General features: G+C 41.9%; 1 protein-coding gene and 1 long non-coding RNA gene across 8 annotated transcripts in view; one reads left to right on the forward strand and one right to left on the reverse strand.

Annotated features, from left to right (window-relative positions):
- TMEM132B (transmembrane protein 132B) overlaps positions 1-26,093 on the forward strand; it is a 323,947-nt gene that overhangs the window by 284,400 nt on the left and 13,454 nt on the right. For 5 of the 7 annotated variants that reach the window (XM_051785680.1, XM_051785676.1, XM_051785678.1 and 2 more), the window contains one exon: positions 3,959-4,102. In XM_051785680.1, coding sequence (XP_051641640.1) covers positions 3,959-4,102 — 144 coding nt within the window. Of the gene's footprint in view, positions 1-3,647; positions 3,759-3,958; positions 4,103-18,207; positions 18,233-26,093 lie in introns of those variants that run through there. The other 2 variants (XM_051785681.1, XM_051785682.1) reach the window with 2 other exon arrangements.
- On the reverse strand, positions 2,522-3,991 carry LOC127470316 (uncharacterized). The gene is made up of 3 exons (XR_007904263.1): positions 3,867-3,991; positions 3,643-3,727; positions 2,522-2,893 (listed from the first exon to the last, which is right to left on the reverse strand). It is a non-coding gene; the product is annotated as an uncharacterized LOC127470316 (long non-coding RNA).

Below are 26,093 nucleotides of genomic sequence, written 5' to 3' on the forward strand. Positions count from 1 at the left end.
TTTATTGGGTTTACTGTACTGTAGCAGGTTTTGTTAACCTCTAAAAAAACACGACCAGCTCGTGCATTAATCACAAGGATGATACATGTCACAGCAAACTGGGTCAGTGGGGGACCTCTGTGCCTCGCCAGACTTTGTGGGAAGGATGCCGGCTGCTCCCAGAGGGGCAGGAATCCTGCACTGCTGGCTTTGGGCTGGGGTCTAGGTAACTTTGGGCTGGCTCTTGAGATGCTTTCTTGTGAGATGTGTGATCTATTTCTCCGTGCCTTTATTTTGCAGCCAAAGGAGGGGGTAAAAGCTGCATCGTGTTGGTTTACGGGAGGTGGGTGAGCTGCTCTAGAGTCACCTGTCTAAGGAGGATTTAGGTCACCAGGGTGTTGTTTAAAGTGTAATTGGGAACTTTGTGCCTGGAGTTCCTCAGTTGGTTTGTACCTATCGGAGTCATTCCTCAGTAATCCCTGCTTCTGGTCACATCCACAGGTAACAGCAGTGTTTGCAGTCACAGCTCTATCAAGACTTTTGACACATCTGCTGTTCACATTTCCCCCCATTTGTCCTAAGCAACCAGTTGTCAAACATTTACTATGGCTGTGTGCACCCTTTATTCATATTTAAATAAAGTCATTATCCTGGCCTAGAGTTTCAGTGGTTTTCAGCTCTTCCTCTTGAGTATTTCTCTCAGTAGTGCCATCTAATCAGCTTTAGGTTTTAATTAAACAGCTGTCATTTGCTTCCTAGTTCTGTTGCGACCTGATGTTGTATTAAATTTTAATTTAGCCTAGCCTGCATAAGAAGTAGATTCCTTCAGACAACAAAGAAATGCTATTAGCAGGTTACAGTTGTAATTAAGAAGAGCTCTGCTGAGGTGCTTATGCATTCAGGTATCAAGAAAGAGCTGGAGATAAACACGCACATTATTATTATTCATGGATAGAGCTGTGATATGAGTGTGTAGCTTCCACCCAGCCTGCTGAGTTGAAGGTTTTGGTCAAGATCTGGCAGCTGAAACCTTCAACAATAGAAATGGGGAAGGATTCCCAGTTTTCCACCTGGGACCTTGAAGTGTCCACAGTTGGAGGTTTGTGCTGGCGGTCCCTGGTTGTAGTTCCTGATGTTTCACTTATGCTGTGCCAACTTGGGAGGACATACCTGTGTAAATCTCCCTGTGTAAATCCCTCCCTGCATTTGAGATGCTGTTAGTAATGACCAGTACAGGTATCTAAAGTTCAGTAACTTTTTTTCCTGCAGTAAACCCTACTATGGAAATACAGACCAAGCCCAACAGAATTTAGATGAAATGCTGTTACTTGTTGAAGATGCACTAAAAAGTCTGTTTATAAATCTAATGGACAGTCAATTAGTTCATATTTCTTCCTCAGAGGAAATATATTTTTTCAGTCTCTAAATAGCTGGCTCTTTAAAAGGTCTTTACAGCCTATTATATTTGTGTAACACTCACTCCAGGCATCAGGCATCTGAAATATTGATTTCTATAGTGGAATTGCTTGCAGTGAAGTGCAGTTTTTGCGAGGCAGCACCAGCTAATTAGCACGGTGGGTTCCTGTACACACTGGGAAACAGAGAAGGTTCAGGACAGTTCTTGTGCTTTTACTCCTCTCAGGCTCATCTTCACAGGGAGTTATGAAAGGAATGCAAATGTCTTTATAAACTTTGCATTATCCTTCAGCACATCAAAGTCAGACTTCAGCTTTGGTACCTAAACAGCACTTAGGGTTCAAAGGAGGCAGAGGTTTTTTATCCTTTGTCACACATACTGGTCAACATGTGGGTGACGGAGCAAACAGCACAAAAACCAAAGGAGAAGTTGGTTCAGGCCTGCTGAGAACCTGGTTCCAAGTCCACTGAAGTCCAGTGACTTGGTAGGGCTTTGGACCAGACTGTAATTGCATACAAGTGCTGCCTGCCTGACCTGGAGGAGTTGCTGTGCTAACAGAGTGTGTTTGGAAGTGGCATTAGTCATGTGTTCATTGTTTGTGACCTTGGCCAAAATAGTGTTTCCCCAGATGCCCTGAAGAAGACTGTCTGTTGTTGGAGAATGGCTTAGAAATAACACAGTGGCAAACTGGTCCTTGGGACCCTTTTCACACAGAACCACCAGGTCTTCATCAAATATCTGGTATGTGTTTATATTGGATTGATGGCCTAGGATATATGGAATATTTGCAGGTGGTTTGGTGAAATGTAACTATCTCTTCTCTGACATGCTTGTGGATGAATTACCCTCAGTTTCTCTTTGTCTGTCTTATACAACCTTTTTCCACCTGAGGTGCATCTAAGTGTTTTCTTTCACCTGGCAATGCATTTTCTTCTTAGCCCTTTTCAGATCTGTCTTTGCAAAGGTTTTACAGTCCTTCTTTCACACTTCCACTTCTGTCACATACTTCTCTCTTTCCCAGTGTCCCTCTCTCATGGATGGCAGCTGGTTATAAATGAGCCCATTCAGCATAAACAAAAACTAGACAGTCATTTACTGCGTGAAACATCTGGTTTGTGCCTGGCAGAGAACAGAACAAAGAGGGTATATTTATTTCATGAGGTATTATTCAGAAAAGCATCTTTTTTTCAGGATGACTCTTAAATCACATTGAAGTCTAAGTGTCGAGTTGAGCACGTCCTCTTAGTGCTGTTCTGATCAGAAATGGACTCGAGTGTGTGCTTCAATGCTTTTCTGGAACATGGCTGCCCATAAACCTCTGGTAGACTCTATTAGTTAGCTGGCACTAGTGTTATTAGTACTTCAACTCATTTAATTCAGGGCGCTTTTTGTAGAAGTTTCTGAATATTGATTAATAATACATCTTAGTTGCAAGTATTTATTGGTCTTCTCCAGCTGTCCTTAGCTTGTGGTCAATGCCCATTATTCTCCATCAATCTAGCAGCAGAGCAAATGATAGTGAATATATCTCCCTGTGCAAGCTGCCATCAAATTTTTCACTAAAATCCATTTCTTCTTCCACCAATTCTAATAATGGAATTTAAAGTTAGATTAGTTTGAAGCAACTTTTCCCCCCCCCCCCCTCAACTGGCAAGCAATTAGTTTTATGGAAGTTGAAAAATGAAAAGTGGATTGATTCAAAGCAGTATTTCCTATTGCAGGATTTTCGAGACGGCCGGAATGAATCTCTGTGAAATCCCAGATCATTCCTTGCCCAGCATGTGTGTCAAGTTTTGGGCTGGCAGTAAGCACTGCTTATGCAGAGACAAGCTGCTCCCCTCCAGTCTGCATACCTGCTTACCAAAGGCAGGGACCTCTGAAGCAACTCATTTGGAGTAATTAATCAAACTGCAGCCATACTGAGACACAGAGGAAGGCTGTGTTAATGGAGCCATTAGAGTGCCAGCACTGTGAATTCATCAGGACTAGAGATAAATGTGGTAAAACATCTCTAGGTGGGATTTTGATGGGGAAAGATTAAAAAAAAAACCTGTGTATGGAGGTAGAGTTTTTCTCCTCATGTATTTTATGTTTTGAAAAGGGAAATTCGTCAACTCACAACACTGTCAGCTGGAACAGTGAGGAAGAAATGCTGTTATTGTAATGCTTGATTATCACCTCCCAAATTGCTGGTATGATTTGGGGCAAAGGGGTGGGAGGAGTCACTGACATCCTGGAGATCCTACCCGAGTAGTGCTGTGGTTCTCCCGAGCTGCAGACAGGCCTTTGTGCCTCATTGCATCACAGATTTCATTGCCACTGCAGCCAAACCTGTAAATGAGCTCAAAAAGAAGAAATCCATGTTCCTCAAAACCAAAACTCGACTGTCCACATGCAACTTTTGGCTTAGAAAGTTGCTAAACTGTCGACTGCAGGGAGATCGAAGGGCGTGTGCAAGGGAGGGTCCCACCTCTGAGCCTGTCCCCATCAGAGGCAGGGTTGGTTCATTTTCGTGGTTTTGTGCTTCTCTAACACCCATCCTCCCTTTGTCTGTGCATGCAGGACACAGAGGTCCTGAACACAGCCATTCTGACGGGCAGAATGGTGTCAGTTCCAGTCAAGGTCGTTGCCGTGCAGGAGGACGGGTCCGTGGTGGACGTTTCAGACTCCATCGAGTGCAGATCAGCTGATGAAGATGTCATAAAGGTAAGGCACCATCTGAGGTGGAGGATGGAGTTCTCACCCTTTTCTCCTCCACCACCACCATACTGGGACCTGGCCCACATTTGGGGTTTTCCATCAAGCAGTTGTTTTAGAGGGATGGCTGTTTCTGTGGTGGGCAGTGGTACCTGCTGTGCACTGGGGAGGGTCTCCAGAGGTCATGCAGAGTTAGCACATTTCAACAGACTGATGCAGAGTTCTTTGACCTGGTCTGTTCCATGTGCAAGAAAGGGCCAGGGATACTAAAAGAGCAGTCCTAGTCTTTCTTTGCTGGCCAGTCAGTGCTGATGAGAAATAGTGTGTAGCTGATATATTGCATTTAGGAAAGATCAACTCTTTCCAAAGGGGTCTTTGTTCTTGCGTGGATTTGCTGCATCCATTGTTTCCCAGCAATAATGTAGTATTTTGTAACAGCATACAGGGTGATTTCCTCCATGCTTCTGGCTGTATCACCTGTTTCCAGTCAGGACTTTCTTATAATTAAAGATACTGAACAGTGCCAAAATCTGGAGAAGCATGACAGAGAATAGCAAATAACAACCACATTGCAAAAGTTCTTAAAAGGAGAGCTGGGAGCTTTTAAACAATGTTGTGGTTTGTTTGTTTCTTTGGGGTTTTGTAAATGTTATTTTCAACTAGTTCTGCCTCCCTGACATTGAGATGAAAATAGCATTAATGGACTTTATCATGACACTGACTGCCTGACTTCTGACACCATTGCATGGCTTTCAGCTTTTAGCTCATTATTATTTCTAGGCATAAAAGAGGTACTTTTGAATATCTTTAATAGGTTAACTTGTTTTATTATGTGGTATGGGAATGTTCTTGTTTTAAATGAACTTAAGAATTGACTACAGTGAGTTCTCTATGGGATGAGGGGTTTTTTGGTATTATTTATGGGTTCTATATTTTTCCTTCTATATCAGCTAGGGAAAGAAAAAATCCCATTTTCTTTTTCTGGAAACCAAATTTCTTTGAAGATCCTTACCAGAGGAACATGGATGAATATCTTTTTTTATGACTAACATAATTAGTTGTCAAATAAACAAACTGTCTTGATAAATGTTGTTATTTTTTTTTTTTTGCTGGGTGGCACATAACTATTATCTGACTAGTGGCTATTATTTATCAGTTGATAAATATGAACAGTGACTTGTTCATATTATAAACTCAAGCAACAAGTTATATATCATCAAGATATTACTGGGACTATCTTTTCTTTGCACTTCAGAAAAACAGATCCAGATCTAAAAGATGGTGTATGGAGACTTTTGTTTCTATTGATTGAGTATGTGGTATTTCTAGGACTTGCTCTAGTTAGAGAATACCTCTCTGGGCTGAACCAGATAGGAAAAGGTCAGGAAAAATACTCCCATTCCTCTTTGATTAGTAGAGTTAATATCTGCAGATTGTGGAGAGATGCTGCATTTCAGAGCTCTGCCTCTTTAAAGCCCATTTTGGTCAATCAGCAGTTGTCCTTATGGGTATCCTGTCAAGGCTGGACATAAAATTGTTCTGGTTCCCAAATTTAACAGGTCCACTACAGCTGGCAACTAAATAAGTCTTGACATGACCTCTGTGAGCAGAGACAAGATTTCCAGTTGCAGTTGTGGATTTATGCACTTCAATACAGCAAAGCTCTTGCCCTTTGACCATATTTCCTTTTCTCTTTTTCAAAACTTTGTCCATCTCGGTGGAATTAGATCTGCTCCAAAGCACCCTCAGGCTGGTGAGTGTCTTCCCATTCCTGGATAGAGCAGACCAAAACACAGGCCAAGATTCTGCACGGGTTTCATAAGATTTGCACAATAAATTAGCCAGGTTTTTTTGGTAGCGACTAAGGTGGTATAAATCAGGTCTTTATTTGACTGCTTTGTGAAATTATTTGGGCATCAAACCCCTGGCAGTGGAGAATGGCTCTGGGACCCTTTCCCAGACCTGGTACCTGTCTCTCTGATATTTTGACTCAATGAACAAAAACAAGAGGTCTGATTGTGGTCTTCATTGACTAGATATTGCCTCATCCTGGTGATATAAAATGGGAGTAATGTTATTTTTCTGAAAATTGCAGCATACTTTTAATGAACTTCAGTCACAAATAACTGAGAGGTGCTCTCAGACTGAATGCTGTTCAGGCATAATTTTTTAACTGCAAATATATGTATTGGTTGCAAGATTGAATCCATAACAATTAATTAGCTGAGTTAAAATTTAGTACAGGGCTTATGTGCCTATATTTTTTCAGAAAAATGCATATTCCCTTTACAAGCCCCTTTGGTAAAGTCAATATTGACTTTGCTTCTGAATTGGTGCTGCCTTTTCTATATAGGTTGTACTACTAAACCCTCTAATCAGAGTTGTCAGGCATTTTGGATCTAATTACCTAATCTTAAGCTTCTTTCCACTGTTAATTCTGCTTTTATTGTTTCTTTGTAATTGGAGAGATATTCATATTCTTTTGGGCAGAATAGAGTGTTGCATTCTTAACCTTTTATTCCTGTTTAATAGCTAATGATTTAATAGACAATTAATGAGACAATTCTTTGATCACTGCTCTAACATCATTATTTTCAATTAAGACAAAATGAATTGAAGCCGGTTTAAATAAAAACAGACTTTGGCCCAGGCTCTTAGGAATTTATACAACACGTGCTTCTCCTTAGCAGCTACCTTGGTACCACATTGATACTGCTCAGAGATGGTCAAATAGATATGTGAGGTACAAGTGATTTATTTGTAGGCAAGAGTTGTGAATCATTCCTATTCTAAGCCATATATTCCCTCAGCCTAACAGTTTAATGGCTTCCCAACAAGACAATATTTCAGTCCAGTTTTTTCAAGGCCCACTAATTAGTGATGAATATAATAAAACACACCTAGTTCCTTTTTGACCTTGCATTTTCCAGCCTTAGCATGATGTGATCCTGAAAGGAATCTCACAGGTGAATTTGCTTAAGTTCATCTACAGTCCCTGGTCCCTACAACTGCTGATCCCTGCTGACCAACCAATCCACTGGAACCAGCTTCTCTCTAAAATATTTTGATGGAAACATCACTGTAAGTCGATGAAACTCTTGTGCTTATTCCATTATTGAAATTTAATGGTGTTGGCATTTGAGGGAAAAGATTGGCTTTATGATTAAGGCACTGAAATGCTTCTCAGCATTAATTTCCATATCTCTTGCTGATTTGCTGTGTGACTATGGGTAAATCACTCATTCCCCTTGGAATCTCACTTCCTTATCCACTAACAAGGCAGAGAAATACATCCTTTTCCCAGCTTTAACCTGCATTATACTGCTTCTGAAGCTTCTGTTGACTCTGAATGGACAAAAACCTTATCCCCACTAAGAATCTCATTAACTTCAGTGGTCTTCTGTCACAAACTCACTGGAAAGACTTCTCTCCCAGTGTTCTGCTTTTTCTGCAAACCATGAACAAATAAATTGGGTTGCAAAGCGGAAAAGAAAGAAGTGGTGGAAACTTGACTGAAGTCGACTACCAAAGGTTTATTACAGAAGGAATTATAACCTGAGAGGTTCTGGCACAGTCTTTAGTTAGAAGTTCCAAGCAAGATTGATGCACTCCTTTTTCCTCCCTGTAAAAGTGCCTTTAAAAACCTGAACTGTAGTAATTTCACATGAAGGAAAATTCTGAAAACTGTGTAGTTCCATGGTAGTGGTAAACATCACCATCAACATCAAGTGGAGAAGTTCTAATGAGGACAACTTTTTAGTCCAAATGTTTATCTCAGTAGTGTTCAAATGAAAGTGAGACAGCTGTCCAATTAATTCATTCTTAGATTAGTCATATTTTCATGTCCTTTGCAAGTCACTCAAAAAGTGACTGATCATTCCAATTAATCTCTGCAGTCATTCATACGGCTTCCATGGAGTTACACTGCAGACTAATTTAGCCTAATTTTTTTTTGGTAGCAGAAAGGGCCCTCAGTTGAACAGAAGGGAAGTCACAGGGCCCCGTCCTGCCCATTTCTGCCCACACATGGAGTGCAACAGAAACAGGCTCACTGTGCCCAGGCAGAGCCAAACACTGAGAGCCACAGTGTTCAATAATATCCCATGAACTCCATCTGTGCTAGAATGCACTTGTTACCTTGCTAGAGGAAAGCTCTTTAGTGAATTATTTTTCACCTTTTCATAATTTCCTGTCTAATTATAATGAAAGTAAAATTCAGACCATTCCTGCCCCCTACTTTTCTAACACAAACCTTATCTTGAACTCTATAATTCATGGTAAAACAAGAGAAGACCTAATTTTCCTGGCAATAGCCAGCCAGGCTTTATCTAAATGTGCAGTAAAAACAGTTCAACAAAGGCAGGAAAGGTAATAGCTGAAATAGATTGAATCTGCAGAGGGCTCTTCCCTCTTCCAGACAAAAAGCAGATGAGCACTGAGGACCTCATTCAACAGCCCTGGGCACAGTGATCTCCAACCCCAGCACAATAACTGCTACAAGGAACCATGGGGAAAACACAAATAGGGAAATGGATGGATAATACACTTCTCCAGTTCAGATGATACTGGATTTTTGGGAACAATTCCTTGCTGCAGACTCACAGCACACTCTTAGGACAATTTACGGAAAGAAATGCCTGCCTGGAGTTGTTAAAAACAACTATTTATGCAGCAGCTCTGAAAACAAAGCTAGAGCTTGTAATTTGCAAGTTCTGCAGCTGCTTTGCCATTAAAGTATGTGATCAAGAATGTAATGGACTTAAACATAAAGTAGAGCTAACCTTTGTTCTCCATCTATCATATTTTTGAGTACCTATCACTGTATTACCTAAGAGCTTTATTTTGTGGTCACTCACACAGAAATGAGCTCCCACCAGGAGTCCAAACTCTTTCTGGAAGCAGTGCAAATCCTTTATATGATGGATTTACTTTGGTGCCACTTGGTTTCTTGCACAATTCATTTTGAACTAGACCTTATTTTTTAAGTGATTTTTTTCTTCAGTGCTGGTGAATGGTTCAAGGTTGACAGCCCTGGAGGCTTCACCTCTCCATCTTGCCCCAGAGCAGGGGACAGGTTTGGGCTGTGGCAGCAGCTGTGCAGATGGAAAGCTTTTGAAGTGCAAGTGTTTAATTTGGTGAGTCCATCTCCCTGTTCATGCTGTCCTTTTAATCTCACCTGATTAGTGCCAGTGAGTCAGTGTCATCAGCTCCATGAAATCAGCAGTTAACAACCACAAGTCACTGTCAGCTTCATCCCCATCTGTCTTTGGGAGCTGGGAGGTAACAGGCTCTGCAGTCCATTACAAAGCCCTTGAAATAATGACTCCCCTGATGCCTGGCAGAGGCAAGAGGTTTGTGGCAGGGAAGCATTCCTCTGAATGGAAGGAGTACTTAGGAGGTAAGGAGCTTGCTTAGGACTGAAAAGTTCTGGTTTACCTCTCTGCCTTACTCCAGACCTCCTCCAAGAAGCTGCTGTCTCTGTCTCAGTAGTGATGACAGGGATACTTCTGTCCCAGTAGGATGTATTGGCAAGAAACAGTTCTCTTGGCTTAACATCTTGTCTTTTGTATCTGTAGACAGATAAGCCTAAGTTAGAGCAATAATGAGTTATCATTGAGCTGCTTGCAATCTATTAAACTTATAAATTAGAGTTTCTTACAATTTCTAGTTATTTTGTCCAAAAAACCCACTCTCTCTGTCCCCCTACAAAGTTCATCTTTATGAGTCATAAGAGGTGAGCAGGAGAGTACATCAGATCCCTCTACAATATGTCAAGTGTTGAATCAAGGATTTTGCTTTTTGTTGACGTATCAGAGGTTCTGACATACGGGTCACCAGATTCTGCTAATTAGTTTTCTAGCTTGACAAAGTATGATCAGAACAAAGTACCATAGCCACTTACTGCATATTAAAGATTTATCTTGAAAAGCACTCTAGTTACTCAGCAACAGGTTGAAATCTATATTGTTTTAGGATGGTGCCAAGCTAAAACTTTGGGTCTAGAATCATATTTGCACACAAACCAGCTCCGTGTGTAGCAATAATGATGCCAACGAGGCAGTCTCACAAAATCACATATTGGAGAATTAATATTCTGTATACAGTACACATCGTACACAGTTTATAGCAAAATATATGTGTGTGCCTTCCTGAAGCTATTTTTAAACACATACGGTCTTCAAAGCCAACTTGAGAAAACAGTGTTTTGTCTGGGAGAAGGATCCGCTAAGAACAGACCACGCCGACATGTGCAATTACACAGATTTCGGCAGAGATGCTTATGGTGTCTTCCAAGGCACCAGCTGCTACTTCGGAGGAAGAAAACAATTCTATGGCTTAGCATTTGGCTGCTCTGAGAGCAGAAATGCAAAGGGCATGGATCCCAGTCCTGGGAAACAATCATTAGCTGAACCGCAGTATTGCTCAGGATAAACTCTGAATATTTTATACTAAGAAATGCACAGAGTAAACAACTCAGTCCAGGCTCAACAAAAGCAAATGCAGCAATAAGTAGTTGTTATTGAGAGAAAATGACAAACTTCTGGAGACTTTTTCTCCAAATTTTGTAGGAAATAAACTCTGCTTTATAAACTTTAATGCAGCTGGCCATTTAAATATTCTAATTGTGGCTGCATGAACTTCATGGATTCGGAGGCTTTTATACCTCTTGAACTATCATTCTGGCTGGGCAAATTAATTCAGGTTCCCATTGTCATCAAAACTCCTGGGGGCAAAATGTGCTCTCAGCTAAAGTCATGAGAGTGTGTGACAGGCACTGGAGTGACAGAGGTGTTACAGAGGGCAAAATTTGCTCCATGTGAAAGTTAAAACAGCCATTAACTGTCAGCTACAGGATGAGAGAAAAGTCTTTACCTGCCACCCTCGTCTCTGATATTGGTGGCTGAGAGAGGTGGAGTGGGCAGCACATGCTGCATTCTGGATGGCAGAGCATCACATTTTAACCCAGCAATAGTGGTTTGGGCACCAAAAATGTATGTTAAAATGTACATACAGCACTAAATATTTCAAGCCACAGGTGGCTTTAGTTCCAGAGAACTTTGTTGGAGGCAGCTGGGCAGCGATGGGCACACGTGGCAACCAAAGCTTTGTGTTCCCCTCGCTCCGTGGGACACGGTTGGATTTTGAATGCAGCTTGAGTGTGTGTTTTTTGTGGTCTAACTTATCCACACCTGTGTTTTAGTAATGTGTTCTGAGATGCATTCCCTTGAGATATATAATTGGAGTCGAAGATGGAGACGGTGAGGCTGACACGCCATCATCATTTTGAAGCACAGTTAATTTATTTGACAGAAGCACCTACTGTTGACAGTAACCAGCTCTCTTTATCCTCTGTGGGAGAAGGCAGGGTTTTTCTTGCTATGTTTTTAATTATTAATGTTTTTGCATTCTCATTATATGGAATAGGAAATCAGAATAAAAACTAGTTTGGTGTTCTTCACAGGAACAGAAACAAGAGGAGAAATGACATGTAGTTTGGCAGATCTGTACCTTTGTACTTCAGGATTGGGGTGTATCTGGGATTTTGAGGGTAATGGGGAAAATCCAGCCTTAAAGAATTGTAGCTAAATGCTGGATTATTGAATCAGACAGCTCATTAAATAAGGATGAAAGAACAAAGTGAAGTTATAAATGGATTTCTTTTTCCATTTGCATGAAGTATGGAAGAATCACACTGGGATGTGGTTTTTCTCTTCTTCCAATTCATTATGCACTCTAGTGAGAGGGTGCACTTCAGTGGGAACAGTGATTTCAGGGTTAAATAAATGACTGGATTTAGTATTTTGTTTTGTGTTGTCAGTTCTTAAGGTCTGATTTATACTAATGTCACTGTGCCATGACATTCACTCCCACATCAAAGGCTTCCTTGAATTGCTGGAGTTGTTTTTGTGAGTAGAGTCAGGCTATTGAAACATGGTCCAGGTACATATTTAAAAATATAAAAAGTGTCAAACAGGGATTAAAACTTTAAAGTTTGCATTTGTTCAACAGGAAGTGAAAACTAATTCCATCACCTCCAATTTTACTACTCCTCAGTGGGGCGGATTTGGAATTGTGTCAAAGTCAGACAGACTATGCTATAGAGAGGTGTATGTGTCCCTGTGTATAAAGCTTATGTGATACTCATGACAGACATTGGAATGCTCATTCCTGTTCTGTTCCTGCTCCCATAATAATTCTACCCCATTTACTGGGTGAGAGTGAAGACACTCGTGTCAGAAACATTGCACGGTATGGCCTCCTAACAATGTAAAATACATTTTAGCAGCATTCTATCAGCAGATAATGAACCCTGCAGCTCCTTCGGGGGGAATTTCAGCCTGTTCCTGCTCGGGAGCACTGGTGATGTCCTGCAGGCTGAGCAACACAGTCCTGCCCTGGGCTGGAGGATCAAACCTCCCTCAAACATGAGCCTGGATCCAAAATCTGTGAGCCAGAGGAAAGGATGTATTGTAATAAGGAGAGGAATAAGGAGCAGAGAGGCATGAACTCTTGCAAGGGTCAGGAAGAGGCTGTAAAATGGTTGCATGCCTCACTGAAAAAGATTTGGGCGTTTATTTGAGTTGTGTGCATTGACTATTTGTGGAGTGCTGGCAGCGAACTCAACCCTGCACAGGAGTGGTGTGGACACAGGGCCCACCCTGCAGCTCTCACAGCTGAGCAAGAGTTACACAGGGCTTGCTACAATATAGACATTGTGGGAGGTAATCCTTTACTGAGTTCCTTGTGCAAACATCCAGTGCAGCCCAGCAGGGCGGAGGGGAACGGCATCACCCGGGGAGCGGAGATGGAGATTGCCCGGCAGGACTGCCAGCAAGGGGAGTCCTTTGTTTGAGAGGCATTGTCTGAAAAGATAAGTTCCTAGCAGGAAATGCTATCTCCTATTTATATACTTTATTTATTTGCTCTTTTCCAATTGCTGCTTCTGAGATTGCTGTTTGGATTTAATTTGCAGTCCCTCTCCAGTGGCTCTCAGCTTTTCTTCTGAAAACATAAGAGAAAATCCTTAAGACACACGGTTCTTCCTCAGATCTCTTACATTCAAAATCATCCACTGCAGAGCAAAATTAATGTATGCCCTTCCTTATTGTTTTCCTTCTTAATTCATTTCTTTCCATAAAGGCTCAGCAAGCACCAATTTTCCAAGTGAGTTTTTAATCGCTTGAGCTCAGCATGATTACTGTCTTCCAATCTAGTTGCCATTTGATGCAATCAGTATTTCAGAATACAATCATTTCAGGTTTTTTTTTTCCCAAAACTGAGTGTTATATGGCCAGCTGATAACACTTGGCTGCAAAGAAACATAAAATACTTCTAGTTCTGTGTGAAAATATAACGCGTGATTGCGAGGTCCTCCCCAGCCAAGTGCATGAAGGTGATGTGAAACACTTTTGTAAGATGGGGCACAAAGAAATTTATTATTCCAATGCTAAGAGCACAGGCTGGAGAGGCGGTGAGGGAAGGAAGGGGAAGATGGGAACGTAACATGCTGAAGTATTTCTTACTGCTGGAATGTTTGCTTTGAAAGGGCCTTTCAAGAGTACACGTTGCCAGGGGAGATCTTTCTCTCCACATCTTTTATTGCCACCCCACAAATAAAAGATTTCAATACACCCATACTGGAAATCTGCAGACTTAAATAGTCCCTGCCACACAGGAGCTGGAGACTTTTAGATTTCCCCAACCTGCAGTGAGTTTAGCATGAGAGATTATCAGTGGAAAATGAGAAAATCCTTCCTTGGAGTAAATGCTTCATTGCTGTGTTTTTAAGCACATTTTGTGTGCTATAAATGCCAAGCAAACATTTTCCAAATTACTGAGTGAAGAACTCGGGAGCTGAGTACAAAAAATGAGGGCAAAGTAACACTGAAGCAAATAAAGGGTAGAGGGGAAACAGCAGCTGCAGATATGGGGCTGCATTCTTAGAGCAAACTGCCAGAGTTGTGTCTCCTCCATACTTCCTTGCAACCCATCCTGCAGCACCCCCACAGTTAACCTGCTCCTGCAGAGCACCAGGGATGGCTTTTTGTCTCTTTATGAGAGGTAACAGTGGGAGGAAACCACAGGGGTGCAGCTGGATCCTAAATAATTGCACTTAACCATGGTGAGATGGGGAAGATCCAGCCAGCGCTGTTACAGAGGAGAGCTGAGATACTGGGAGGCTTCTCTTTTGTGCTGTTTATTGAATAAAGCAAATGCCCATGGTGTATGGATGTTTCCCAGCATTTGCTGTGGATACCATGCCACTAGAACTATTTAAGTTACAGCTTGTTTGTTTTTTATGATGTTGTTGGTGAGTGTGGTTTTCTAAATTCTAGTAGACAGCCATTTGCTAAGATCTTCTGTTCCTACAAACTTGACAATGTGGCTCGTTTAATCACCTTATGTTGTTATTGATATTTTCATATTGTGTAACTAATTTTGCTGAGGAAAAATATATTACTGCCAACTTCGATTTCTTGTAAAAAGATGGCTCCAGCTTTGGTCCATTTGAAGAATACACAGATGGTTTTGTACAGGAGCATCACTCCTTAGAGAAGATTGATGACCTTGTCTGAGTCCGTGGGTCAGGGTGAGAAAAGATGCTGTTTAGTGAGGCTGCTGCTGCCTGTCTTTTGAATTATTTTTCTGTCTGTCACAGGGAGTTCAGCAAGCTCAGGGAAAAGCCTCAGGTACCTGAAAATGAAGGTGATTCTAAATAAAGAAGGCTAGGATGAGACTGACAGGCAAGAATAGAACTAAGGGAAAAAACATAAGGTATCCTGAAAAGCAGAAATCTGGCTGGAGCAGCTCATCCCTTCCCAATTCCCTAACTCAGTGCAGGATGTTGGTGCAATCTTTCCTAAACCCTTGGCTGTGGCTACAGCCACTGTGTGTGTGCTGCTCTCCAGGAAGGCAGAGGAGATGCTCATGAGTGCAATCTGTCATAACTGGGGTGGCCTTTTTACCTCACGAGAAGTGAACCCTTTGTACCAAACCTTTTCCATGGCTTCTGAAGTCTCTGGAAGTGCCACTGGCAAGCAGGCGAGGTGCAACAGCGAAGTACAGGTGTGTTTTCTAGACAGCAACCTGTTAAGCAGCACAGGAAGCCAGGAGTGAGTTTTTGGTTATTTTAGTTTGAATAAAATATTTGCTGCATAATCCCCTTGAAGCTGAGTGCATAGCTAGAGATGAAGTGGACTGTGGATTGGCAGAACAGAACACATCTGCATGAGAATGGCCCTTAATGTTGAATCAATGAGTGCAGATGCCCTGCACTGAACATGAGTTCCCTGAGAACTGGTGACCTTCACCAGCTGCAGGGGCTGTCGTGTTGAGCAACAAGGGAGGCAGCAAAGTGGTAAAAACCAAACATCTCACTACCACAAAGAAGGGTGCTCTCTTAAGTTAAATCAATAGGGCTGCATCTATGACCTGCATAAAACATGAGACTTAATAGAGTTCTTTCAGTGAACAGAAGCTGATAGCTTTGGTAGCTACAAACTGACTTCAGAGACGCCTGCTGGGAGGGGATGTCATGCTATAAAGATGAGATTATTGGCAGGCAGAAATTATTGCCTTAAAACTCATGAGCTTTTCCCTCCTTGAAAGTCTGGAGGTATTTACAGTTAAGAACTCTGTCAGTGGTGAGAACCCTTGTCTCCTTTTTCTTGTTATCCTTTAGCAAAACAGAAAATAAAGTGGACATATGGTGCTCCCTGGTACCTGCCACACTGACCGAAGTGATTTTGATGGAAAGACTCTTTTGGCTTTGTCAAAGATTGGTGCATGCACAGGAATGTGTTCCATGGGGATGTGGGGATCCCCCTCTCTTAAACCCCTTTTGAAAGTCTTTCTGTGTGGAGAATAGAACAGATAGGGGAAGACATATAGCTAGAAGCTGTAAGAGCTTAGAGGGATGAAAATGAAAGAAGAGCTGAAAAGGAGAAGCAGAAAGAAACACACGAAAGGGAAGAATATGAAATCTATCACAGAATAAGGTGAATGGACAGAAAAAAATCAATGGTTATTGGCAGCAAGTGTGGTTAAAATCCCAAACAAAAGTTCACTAAACCATCCTCTGCCACAGAATTGGGAGATCAAGGCAAGAAACTATTTGAAGATTTCAGGATGAACTAGGAAATGGAGCTGCAGAGGAGGAGATGACAGCTGTCCTGTCACAGCCTCCAAAGTGCACCTGCAGCACAAACATCGTAAAAAAACAAATCCTTGTGATGTCAGCCAAGAAGCCAGTATTAAGAAAACTCCAAGATCAGTGGAGAAGAGAAGAAACATGACTTTCTTAAAGAAAATAAAGGCAAAATCTACTCAGCCTTCAGTGCTGATTGCACAGAGAGTATGAAACCACAGTGCAGCACCTGCTACCCTGTGGCAGGGATGCCTGGGATGCAGTTGGAGTTGCACAGGACTTGTGTTCTGTGTGTTTGGGCAGAAATGTGATGGTCACAGCATTGGTTTACATTGTTTCTGTATGATTTGTATGAATGAGGGAGGGAGTGTCTCCAGAGAACAACAGTACAAAAGACAAATCATGCGTCAATTAAAAAATGAAATCTGTGCTTCACATTAACTTGGTTTTCGTAGCCATGGCAAGCTAGGAGAAGAAAGTAAGAGAAGAACCTAAGACTTCATGGGAAAGTGCTTTCTGTATCTGTGCATGGAACACTTCACACGTAGATTGCACCTCGGTCGTTCTCTGATCATGTCCCTCTGAGTAAGCTCGCTTGGGACTGACAATGTGACTAAATATATTATAGTTCATATTATATAGAATTCATATAAAATCTCTGATAACTTTAAGTATTTTGGAATGCAGCCATGGTGAAGAATTCATCTCGGGCTAATGGACTTGGGCCTGCAGTACATGTAAAATTGTAATACATTTTTACCAAAACCCAGGCTAACTAATGTACAGCTCAATCAGGTACATATGCAGGTGCTGTCAACCTACTTCATATTCTGGTTGCCTGGCTACTTTATTTCCATTTTGTTTTCCCTGGCTCTTCTTCTAGTGATTTTTTACATAGGCTTTTCCTATCCCTATTTTTTTCAGGGATTTTTAATGAAGTGACATTTTTAATGACACCATTTCCTTTTCAGACACAATCTGGAAGTATTTTCTTTTTCCCACTGTCTACACCTCCACGCACTCACTAGCTCTGTGTGTGTAACAGCAGTATTAAATCCAGCAAATTTACTGCCTAAGGAGCTGTTTGCCCAGCGTTCAAGTGGTGTGTCACAAATTATCAAATGATAATTTGACCCTCTGAATGGGGAGTAGCAGCATCTCTCTCCTGCAGACAGACACCAGGATATGCTCTGGGGAAGCTGCCAGGCCCCTTCCATGCTGTACCAATGGCATAGCTTTAAACAAATCTGTATTTCCTGAGGCCCTTACCAGAGGCTTTTAGGGAAGATATCTGGGTGATTAGGCAGATGTGGCATCATTAAAGGAGTAATGATCCAGACAAGCAACCTGTCCTGGTTTGCTCATCCTTTGTTACAGTGCTGGTTGAATTACTTCCTGTTAAGGCCATAATGCACCTGCAGGCTTTGTGGTTAGGAGAGAGAACTCATAACTTCTAGGAAAAGATCCAGATTCGTATGTTTCCTGATTCCAGGGATACGTTTTTATTTCGTACATAGCTTTTACATATACTTCTCTTGTGATGAAGTGAACCACAGCTCTGAAGATAGGAACCTTTTTCCACTGCTCCCAGGTTTTTATGTTCTCTCACTCTGGCATGTTTTTCTGTATCTACACAGCCCGAAGGGAAGATGTCAAAAAACAAACTAAAAGAGAAAAATCCCAAATTACAACAGAAGACTTATGGCAGCACTCTGCAGTTTGTCACTTATCTTTCATGCATGAGTTGGAACGGTTGTTTTTGTCCAGATTCGATGGGGAAACGGAAGAACTTTACAGATCTATCTTGGCATTCAGACAGAGTTCATACAAGTCCATGCACTGGGGCTGTAGATGGGAGAAGGACTGATGGATAGGAAGAACAACTCATTTGTAGCTGGATTTTAACAGGCTCTTATTTGGTGAGAAAGAAGCCCAGTCCACCCGTGTTGTATGGATTTTGAAGCAAAGATGATGCACAGTGAAGGAGTCAGGTAGCTCTGCACTGATTTTTCTGGTAATTCAATCTCTGCCTTTAAGTGAAAGCCAATAGCAAAGTATTGATTTTCATAGGTCATGGTTTCTGAAGAGCTCTGTGAAAAAAGGTAAATCTTGTGTCATCCAAAATGTAGGCACTTTGACATTTGTTCTCACTGTGACTCGCAGGTTCTAAAAAGTTCTCCTCAAAAGGGAAAGCTCTGTGGTCTGTTACGTGTTTTGCAGACCCTTGTAGCCCTTGGGTCTGCAGCCCCCAGCAGAACCTTTCTGCTGTGATGTCTGGGAGCTTTGGACATGCCAACCCAATGCTTCCTAGTGCAGGGCCACCTGCACCACCACACACAACCTCCTGAGCCACACACGTTGTGTCCTCAGGGCTCCTCTTCTGTTTGAGAGCTTTGATGGGCTGTGTCCTTGGTGAAAGAAGGATTATGACAGTTAATTCTCTTTGTAAAATACATGGAGATGACTAGCAGAGAACCTCTAGAGAAGCATAAACACTGTTCCATGACTTGGGGCAGGCATGTGTCACGTGGAGCTGAACTGATGAATTTGGATAGCAGTGTGTAGGGAAAGATGTAATCTTGGCAATGCCATTTCCTTAACACTGTCCTTTGCCCACGGTGGAAGACACTTAAAGGTCAAAAGCTCCAGCATGTTAATGAAAGAGGAAATAAAGGTGGGAGGGGTTAACAGATGTCAGTGTCCTCTTACTCCTGCTGACCCTTTAGGTGGAGAACACATCGATGCATGTCAGTGAGAAAACATTTCCATCTTCAGTGCAGCGTATTCACTGCTAGCAATGCAGTAGCCAAACATTTGTGTTACAATTGCACCAGGCATTTGTAATTATGTACATATAATTACATATATAATTATAAATATATGTAATTATAAATAATTATTTGAAATTATTAAAATATTCTGCTCCTCAGAGGCCAGGATGTGCTTCCTTCACCCTTGTTGGAGTTTGGATTTACTGACACAATAAAAGTCAAAGAAAAGACAGCAATAGAGCTGAGGTCACCCTGAGCGCCACCCTGAGCATTGTCCCCAAATGGGGCTGTTCTTGTAGGATTTGTTATGTTCCACTCACTACTCCTTCCTTTATCAGAGGGAAAATTCCCTCCTCTACTGCTCCAGGTGGAGAACACAGAGGCAGCTGATCAGATCAGATTTTCATTCTTGTCATTCTGGAGCTCACTGTAACCCCCCTGTGACACAGAACCAGTGCAGATGTGGTCCCTGTGGGAGTGACACAAGGGGGGCTTTGCCCCAGGGCACCATGTGGCTTGGTTGCCTCTGGTCCCACAGAGGTTGTTCCCTTCACCCTTAAGCTTCCCTTGTTTTCACCTTGGATTTCTCCTCCCCTGGTCTGGCAAGAAACCACAGCTCAGAGTAGGAAGACCTCTAGGTGTAGAGCATCAGAGACAGTGGGTTATAGAGTCCAGTGGGAAGCTCCCAGACCCTTTACTGAATAGGGAGCTCTCTCCTAATGCTGATCATCTGTGCCACTGTATATTAGATCAATAAAACAGTCCAGTATAGTCCAGTCTTGTGAGACCGGAGAAGGAAAGTAATTTTTTAGGTAAAACCTCTTGACATCTTCCCCAAATAATTTTATTGAAGCACTTGGCTGAATGGATGCAGTTTGAGGGCTGATTTTGTTGGCTGTGTTGGCTGTCTGAATGTCCCTTTTTTCCCTTTTTTTTCCTAATTAATGAATTATTTGTTGCTCAGAGACTAAAAACTAGCTGGGAAGACTTATGAATGTTGATGTCTAGGCATAGGACCAGAGTTTTCTTTAAAAAATGAAAGTGTATTACTGTGCATTTAAGAGCTCTTTTTGGATTTTTTTCTGTTTTTCTATTGATCTTTTAGGATAAGGATGGTGTATCCTTGTATTATTGGGACAAGATTAAAGGCTAGATTAGTGTGGCAAATATTCATGACTTAAGACATTACTCTTAATACTGTTAAGCTCACAGGCTTTATTGCTTGTCTGTCTAGTCTTTTTCTGGGCTTTACAGTGCTGTTGTAGTTGCCATATATTCACATTGCATTCACAGGGAAGGGGGGCAGCTGTCCCTCAGGGGGAGAAGCAGCACACAGGGCTCCTTTCCTCTGGGGAGTAGCCCAGGAGCAGCACAAGGACTTCACGGGCACTGGCCCCGTTGTGAGCATCCTCCTCTTTGCTCCACAGCATTTCTGTGCAGCTGGGAAGGGCTGAGTTACCAGTGTCCTACACGGGTTCTGTACACACTTAGTGTCCTGGGGCTTCTTGCACACTGTGTCGTAGCAAATATAAAATATTTGTGGAGATGAGGAAATGTGGAGTTGATTTGCATTCTCCAGGAAGGTTGAGAAACCACCAGGAGCAGAAGAGCGTTTATATATATATATATATATAAAACTATAGCTTCAGCAGTTACAACTGGTCTGCTGAGTTTTTCAAGTACACAGTCTTTAGAAACTTCTATTTCCCCTGTTAAAATTTCATTGGAAAAAATTGAAGGATACGGAATACATGAAATTGAATGAATATGCATGTAATTGTTCCTTTTTCTTTAATTTCATGGCGCCTTAGATCTTAAATTTCAGTCACAGGGATTAGAGCCATGAATCATGAACACTAAGTTTACTTAGTACATAGCAAATTACTTTTAAAGCCCATTATTTTACAAAAACCGTTACATCTGATGTTACATCTGCCTGAATATTTTCCCTTCTTACTTTTCTCACCAACGTACGAATTATTCTGTCAGCCTGTAACCCCATTTGTGTGAGTAATTCCAGTGGGGAGAAAAACAGAGCTGGGGAAAAAAAACCACCTTAGCTTATAGTTCAAACATATGTGTTATTTTCACCTAATTAACAGTTTTTACAGAGCAGGTTCAGTGTTTGCAATTAGAGTCAGTGCAAGAAAGAGCTGGTACCATATGCTGGGGTTTCACCAGATAAACAACTCTTAAGCCCTTCTGGGATACCAGCTGATGAATATGAAGAGTGTGGATGTTTACTTAAACTAAAAAGTGTTGGTAGTGCCTAATCTGCAGAAGTGTAAGGATCAAATACTTAAGCAAAAGCCACCTCAGACAAGCATGTGCTTAAAATTTGTGCTGGCGAGAGATCCTTTATCTCAGCGCAGAGTATGAAGATGTCTGTCTAGAGATAAGCTTGCCTGTCTGGGAAGGATGTTGGCCCAGGAGAGGCACTGTATCTTGGTGACAAGGCAAACAGAAGCCATGCTGACTTGCATAATAGGTTGCTTAAAAGAAACAAACTCGTGGAGCAAGAATGGGACTGGCACGATTTTGATCACAAATGGACAAGGAAGCAGGAGATCCTGCTCTGAGCTCCTCTCCACATTTTCTCATTATCAACAAAAGTAGTAGTTGAATGCAAAAAAACCCAAAGTATTCCTGAAGCTTCCCCCCCAAACAAACTGTGCTGATTGAAATGAGCTTGAACCACATGAAATAAGTTTCACGTGCACCTGCTCTTCTGCATCCTGGCAGTGGAACTTCTGCTCCATCAAGGGATAATTGCAGTTTGTCCAAACAACTTGAAATGTGACATAGCTCTTAAAAAACACTGCCTAAAATTCTCAGTTCCAAGCTTGTGTCACAGTTGGCTGTCATTGCATTACAATAGACAGTTAAGTCCTCACATACTTGAAAGCTCCTGGTCTGAGGCCAGTAAATCAGTAGAAGGTCTCTCACTGACTTCAATAAGGGTTGGATCAAACCTAAAAAGACATGCTCTATCCCCTACCAATTCCATCCCATTTGTCTTCCACACATCAAAGTAGAGTACCATCTGGTTTCCCAACCAGCTGTAGAAATGTCTGTGCTAAGACCAACAGCCACACAGCCACCACTATAATTTAGTTATTGGTATCACACATCATTTCTTCTTGTGCAGGGGAGGTGGCATTCCTGGTGGAACAACCACTGAACCAAGTACTGTGAGCAAAGGCATTCTCTTATCTTCCAAAGACACTAGAATCCATATGGCCATGGATTTGACCTAATGAAGATGATCTCTCTTTCTCAATCTGCACATGGCAATGATAAATGAATGGGGAGAAAAGTTACTGACAGAAACAGTAACTTTTAATTCCGACAGAATTCCTCAGCTTGCATTTTTTGTAGAAAAAGTGCAATTAAAAGCACAGCTGATGGGTAAAGGATGGAGCAGAGAACATTTTGGCAGCCCCCATGTACTGCTATTAGCTGCCCCCCAGTTGCTTCCAGTATTCTCCCTCCATAATCAATAAGAATGAGATGCCAGAGTGGCTGCCCTTGTGAGCAGCTGCATCACCACTGTGGGTGCACAGCAGTTACTACTGACCCTGAACTCAGGCCAAGCAGTGGGCTGGAGTGTGAAAGCACACCCACCTCCTTTGGTCCTCCCCTTTCAACCTGTGCATCCACCAGACCTGCCATCTCCAGCAGGAACGCCCCTGCACGGCACGTGGGAAGGCAAATGAGAGCAGCTGCTCTGCACCTGGGACTGAAATCCTGGCAGATCTCATGTGTTGCTTAATAATTTTGCATAGATCAACAGTTTTTGAATAGTGCACACTTCATTCTGTACAGCAGGTTTTTAAACTCCCATTGTACATTCATGGATCATTGCACCTTTTCTAAGCCACAGCAATTGTCTACATTGTTAAACCAAAATGTTAATGTCTTCCATGCTGGCCTTCCCTCGAGTTCACTGCATTTCAATGGGGGTTAAATGGTAAAAACACTCTAAAACTTCAAATATCCATTCACATCATTACAAGCTATACCTAGTGTCATCTCCCTCCTCCCTCCATTTCCTGCTTCTCTTCATCAGTAGTGTTAAATCTACAGAGAAAATGAGCAGGGCCTTCTTCAATAAAACAATAGGGTATCACTAACTCTGTGGTGTTAATTGCTGCTGAGCTGCTGTTGAAATGGTCTCATGTTGTCCACGTGGAGCTCTGTGCATCTGTGTAATTGGTAATCCCCTCCACGAGCCTACTGCTCAGACCCTCATGGTTTTCTGGTCTCTTGAACACACAGCACCTCATATATTATCTGTTTTTCCAAATCTGTGCTTTCCTGGACAAAGGGGGTTTCCTTTCAATCTTGCTTCTAACTTCTCGTCATTCCATGTCAGACCTGAGTATAAATTAGAGTTTGTGTTTTGTACACAAGGACTGTGACTGTCTTCTGTTACATCCCTTTCATTTGGCCTCCTTACAAAGCTGAGGGTGAGGTATGAGCTTTGGAATTGAACCTGCATGCAAAGATGAACCACAAGCAGGCATTTAGTTGTTTTCTTGTCAGTTCTCTGTTTTACCTGTTGACCCAAAGGATATATAAACTTTTGCTGACCTGAACATCCAATAGTTTCCCACTTACTCTTTTGGACTGGTAGCTTTTTGTTCTGGATTAGTCTAAAATGAGGAGGCTGTGACAGACTGTACAGGGCAAATTGTGCTTTTTACAATTACTCGTGGGGATTGGAGCCAACCACCTGCTTCAAAGCCCAGAGAGGTTAATTGCAGCTCTCTTTGCCTTGACCTGCATACTGGAGCACATCACGGCCAGCCTGCCCTCCTGCTTGCAGACTGTCTCAAACAGCACTTTCTGGTTCTGTCAGGCAGTTGACAATAGATGGTGACAGACTGTTTTAAACAGGCTTGTTCTGTGCATTTTAGATGAGAGGGTGGCATTCTGATTCTACTCACTGTGTAATGTTTGCAGGAGAGACTTAACAGCCATTTTCCTTTTTCTTCCCTCAGAAGCAGCAGCTCAAAAGAATTCTCTGTGTTAAGTCACCTGCTAATGCAGCTCTGCCCATGTTTCCCTGCTGTGGCAGAACTTGCCCCGTGGCAAACCTGTGCATTTTCTGATGTAAACAGGGATGCTCTCCCCAAACCCCAGCAGCAGGTCATACAAGTTCCCCTTCCAGCAGCATCATGAGCCACTTCTGGCAGTCAGAGTGTGGCTAGAAAAGTATGGAAGGGACTTTAAAGGAGAGAAAGTGAAGGGCAACATTTGTTATAGGACATTGGCCAGAGCTGGCACTGAGTCCCCAAAGCTCAGTGTGTGTTTCTCAATCCCTCTTTGCTTTGGAGCATCTGAGTGCTGTTAGCATGAAATCACAGCTCCCATGTGAGACCTGGAGGAAATCAGTGTTCTTTCCTCAGTGTGCAGCAGGTCCCAAGTGAAATAGGAGTACTGGACATTTTCTATACACGCTCAAGGTTCTCATTTCCTTCAGCTGAACCAAACTTACGTTCAGGTAACAGTGGCTGTAAGGTTAGAGAATGAAACATGGCAGTAGTTAAATATGTGTAAGTGCAATAGAGGCTTCCTCTTTGAGCTTTAGTCTAGCCTGCTTTATCATGGGATTCAGGTGGATTCAGCTGGCTGCAGTTGTTTTCATCCTTACTTGTACAAACTTAATTTTCCTTTAAATTATCTGGTTTGCTTGTACCTAATAGAGTAAACCCAAATTCCAGATAAAGAACTGACACAATAATGTCTCTCTCTTCAAGTTTTCCAACCTGGGTTGGATTATTTTCTGGAATATACACTTAATATACACTTAAGTGAATCAAGAGCTCTGAATGCTACACAAGACCACTGGGTGAACTATAGCATAGTTATGTATACTGATTTGTACTTACCTCTTGGTCAGTATATAAATGACCAAATGTCTCTGTCTAGACATATAATCTGTGAAATTTGTAAGCCTAGACTTATATTTTTATAGCTACAATTAATGCCCATCTTTCAGTTCCCTAATTTAGCACCTTTCTTGCCTGCTGTAAAGAAGACAAGAATATTTGAAGCAGCAAGAAGAGAATCTGAAATATTAGCTGTTGTCTTGTCAGATATTAGTTATTCCCCTGATCCGGTCTTGATGTTTATCCCTCCCTCTTTGAGTTTTCTTAATTATTTCTGTCTTGTATTAATTCTCTCAAACTCCCTAGATGTAGGCTTTATGGTTTAGAATCTCAACTGCTCATTCAATTAATGGGCTTGCTTAATGTGCTTAAACTTTCCAGAGACACTTGTGACACATTACAAGGGGGGAAGAAAGATTCTGAATATGCTCCATCTCATTTGTGGTACTCCTGAGCCTGGAGTCCATTTTAAGCTCTATATCAGATTATCTAGATTTATTATTTTTTTATATTCTTGTACTCATTAAGCATTTACATGGAAGGAGTATTCTCTCCAGAAGAATGACTTAGTTTCCTTTGCCCCTTCCCTCACCACCTGACTTAGCCCCTTTTAAGGAAGCAATTGGTTGTAGTTTCAGTACATGGAGTAGGATCTGAGAAGCTGACTTGAAAATGGCAAATGTGGAAGTGCAGCTCTTTTCTTTTATGTATGAGTACTGCATATTTTTTGAGCAAAACAAAATGGCTGCTAGAGATCTTCTGTGATTTTTCTTGGCTCAGTAACCCCCAATTCCTGCTAATATCTGAAAAGATTTGAGGTAGGTGTGCAGAGGAAAGCCAACCTGTGTTTCAGCATATTCCCCACTGAAGTCTACATGAGTTATCTCAGTAACTCCAGGAAACCAGAATTTAAACACTGGCTTAGCCAGGATCCCTGCGGATCCGAGTCCCAGTGCATTGTACAGCCTGACACAGAACAGTCCTGACAAGAGAACAAAGTCCATTTCAGTAACACAGCTACATCTCATGAGCTGTGGGTTTAAAAGATTAAAACCACAGTACATGGACTCCATTAGAAACCATCCCCTCTCTCTCTCTCCCCCCAGCAGAATGTAAACCTGTATATAGATACCAGTACATGTGCATGTATATACATATATATGAGCACGTTGTACATGAATCTAAAT

Source organism: Manacus candei, unplaced genomic scaffold (assembly GCF_025592945.1).
Source record: "Manacus candei isolate 608988 ecotype Guabito, Panama unplaced genomic scaffold, ASM2559294v1 h1tg000020l, whole genome shotgun sequence".
NCBI lineage: Eukaryota > Metazoa > Chordata > Aves > Passeriformes > Pipridae > Manacus > Manacus candei.